Source organism: Hydra vulgaris, chromosome 06, assembly GCF_038396675.1.
Source record: "Hydra vulgaris chromosome 06, alternate assembly HydraT2T_AEP".
Classification (NCBI taxonomy): domain Eukaryota; kingdom Metazoa; phylum Cnidaria; class Hydrozoa; order Anthoathecata; family Hydridae; genus Hydra; species Hydra vulgaris.
In genome coordinates, this window is record NC_088925.1 from 1,160,606 (window position 1) to 1,162,500 (window position 1,895).

Consider the following 1,895-nt stretch of genomic DNA (forward strand, 5'->3'; position numbering starts at 1 on the left):
TTATTTTGATATTTTCAAAATGTCGTCAAGTAAGTTTATTGGTTTAGTTACAAAAGAAACAGTTGACTTTGAATTACTTAATACCGACTCGTAAGTAGTTTCTATTACTATGGTAATTTTAAAATTTGAAAATAAAAAGGAAAATTTTATTTTTCCGATAATTGGATTCCATTTTATGTTCTTTTAACGATAAAATAGTCAACTATTATATCGTGCATTATCAACTATTATACAAATATCGTGCATTAAAGGGTTAAAATAACTTAAGACTAGCTCTCATACACAGTACTAGTAGTTAACTAACTATAAATCTATATGTATAGCTATATATATATAACTATATGTATAACTATATATATTGTGCCTTTAAATAACTATATATATATTGTGCAAAGTCTTTAAGTAAGACTAAATTCTTTATATTATTTATTTCCTAACTGTAAAAAAATAACTTATATTACCCTGCTAATTACGATGCTTATGAAATTCCAATTGTCGTTAATTTTTGATTTTTTTTTAATATTATGTTGTTTTTAAATGTAGCTAAAGTTTAAACTTTTTATTTCTACAGTGTCGATTCAAGTTTCCACAATAAGCTACTACATACGGATTTAGAAATAGTTGTGCCAATAGAGCAACTCTCGACAAAAAAAAAAGTTGGACGTAAAAGAACTAGAAATCCAGATAGCTGGAAATGCAATGTCAATAAAAAAAGGCGTCAAGCTGGCCAGGAGTATAAAAGCAGGAATAAAGTGATAAGAAGAAAGAGAGAGATCAATAATGAGAAGGACTGTACTAACTGTAAATTTAAATGCCACATTTATTTTCCGCAAGAGCAACGGGAGTTACTATTTAACAAATTTTGGGGGCTCAATGATGACATCAAAGCACACTTTTATAGTGAAAATACAACACGTATTGTGAAAAAAACTAAACGAACAATTTCATCGAGGCGGCAATACTCATATTCCTACTTTTTTCACCTGGCAAGGATTCCCATTAGAGTTTGCAAACCTTTCTTTTTAAACACTCTTGACATAAGCCAACAAAGAATTTCATATTTTTATAAACATTTCCAAACAGATACAAACACGCCTACCCCAAGAAAACAAGGTAAACATACAAAAAAGAAAATTCCTGACGCGGTCAGAGATGGCGTTAGGAAACACATATATAGTATTCTGGTTATAGACTCGCACTATTGCCGTGCTAATACAAATAGAAAATACTTTGAGTCTGAATTGTCTATTAGTCGACTGTATGAGCTTTACCAAGACTTTTGTCAGCAAAAACGATTTCAACCGGCTAAAAAGCACTTATACTCTGAAATTTTTTTAACTGAGTTCAATATTTCTTTCCAGCAAAGAAAAAAAGATAGGTGTGATAAGTGTGAAATTTTTAAAATCAAAAGTGCTGAAGGTATTTTAAGTGATTGTGAACGGGCTCAGCATCTAAGTCATATTGAACAAAAAGAAGATTCTCTGTTTTGATTTACAAAATGTTTTAACAGTTCCCAAGGCTGAGATATCCAACTTCTTTTATCTTAGGAAGCTGTCTGTTTATAACATGACAGCACATCTTTGTTTAGATAAAGATGTTTATTGTTGTATCTGGTCTGAAAGCCAATCTGGCAGAGCCGGAAATGATTTGGCATCTGCAATCCTACGAATTTTAGAATCTGTGCTTACCACCCATCCACAACTTAAGAACCTCATTTTATGGTCAGATTCTTGCGTTCCGCAAAATAGAAACAGTATTATGAGCACGGCAATAAAGCATTTTTTAAATGCTCATCCTCATGTTGAATCTATCACTCAAAAGTTTTCTGCAAGCGAACATGGCTGTGTTCAAGAGGTTGATGCGGTTCATAGCAGCATTGACCAAAAATTAAAAAA

At 31.4% G+C, this 1,895-nt stretch overlaps 1 protein-coding gene across 1 annotated transcript in view; it reads left to right on the top strand.

Moving 5' to 3' along the window:
* LOC136081575 (uncharacterized) overlaps positions 1-1,895 on the top strand; it is a 2,389-nt gene continuing 494 nt past the window's right edge. The window contains exons 1-2 of the mRNA XM_065798924.1: positions 1-90; positions 572-1,895. The exon at positions 572-1,895 is cut by the window's right edge and continues 494 nt beyond it. Coding sequence (XP_065654996.1) covers positions 20-90; positions 572-1,490 — 990 coding nt within the window. The 5' untranslated portion in view covers positions 1-19 and the 3' untranslated portion in view covers positions 1,491-1,895. The remainder of the gene's footprint in view (positions 91-571) is intronic.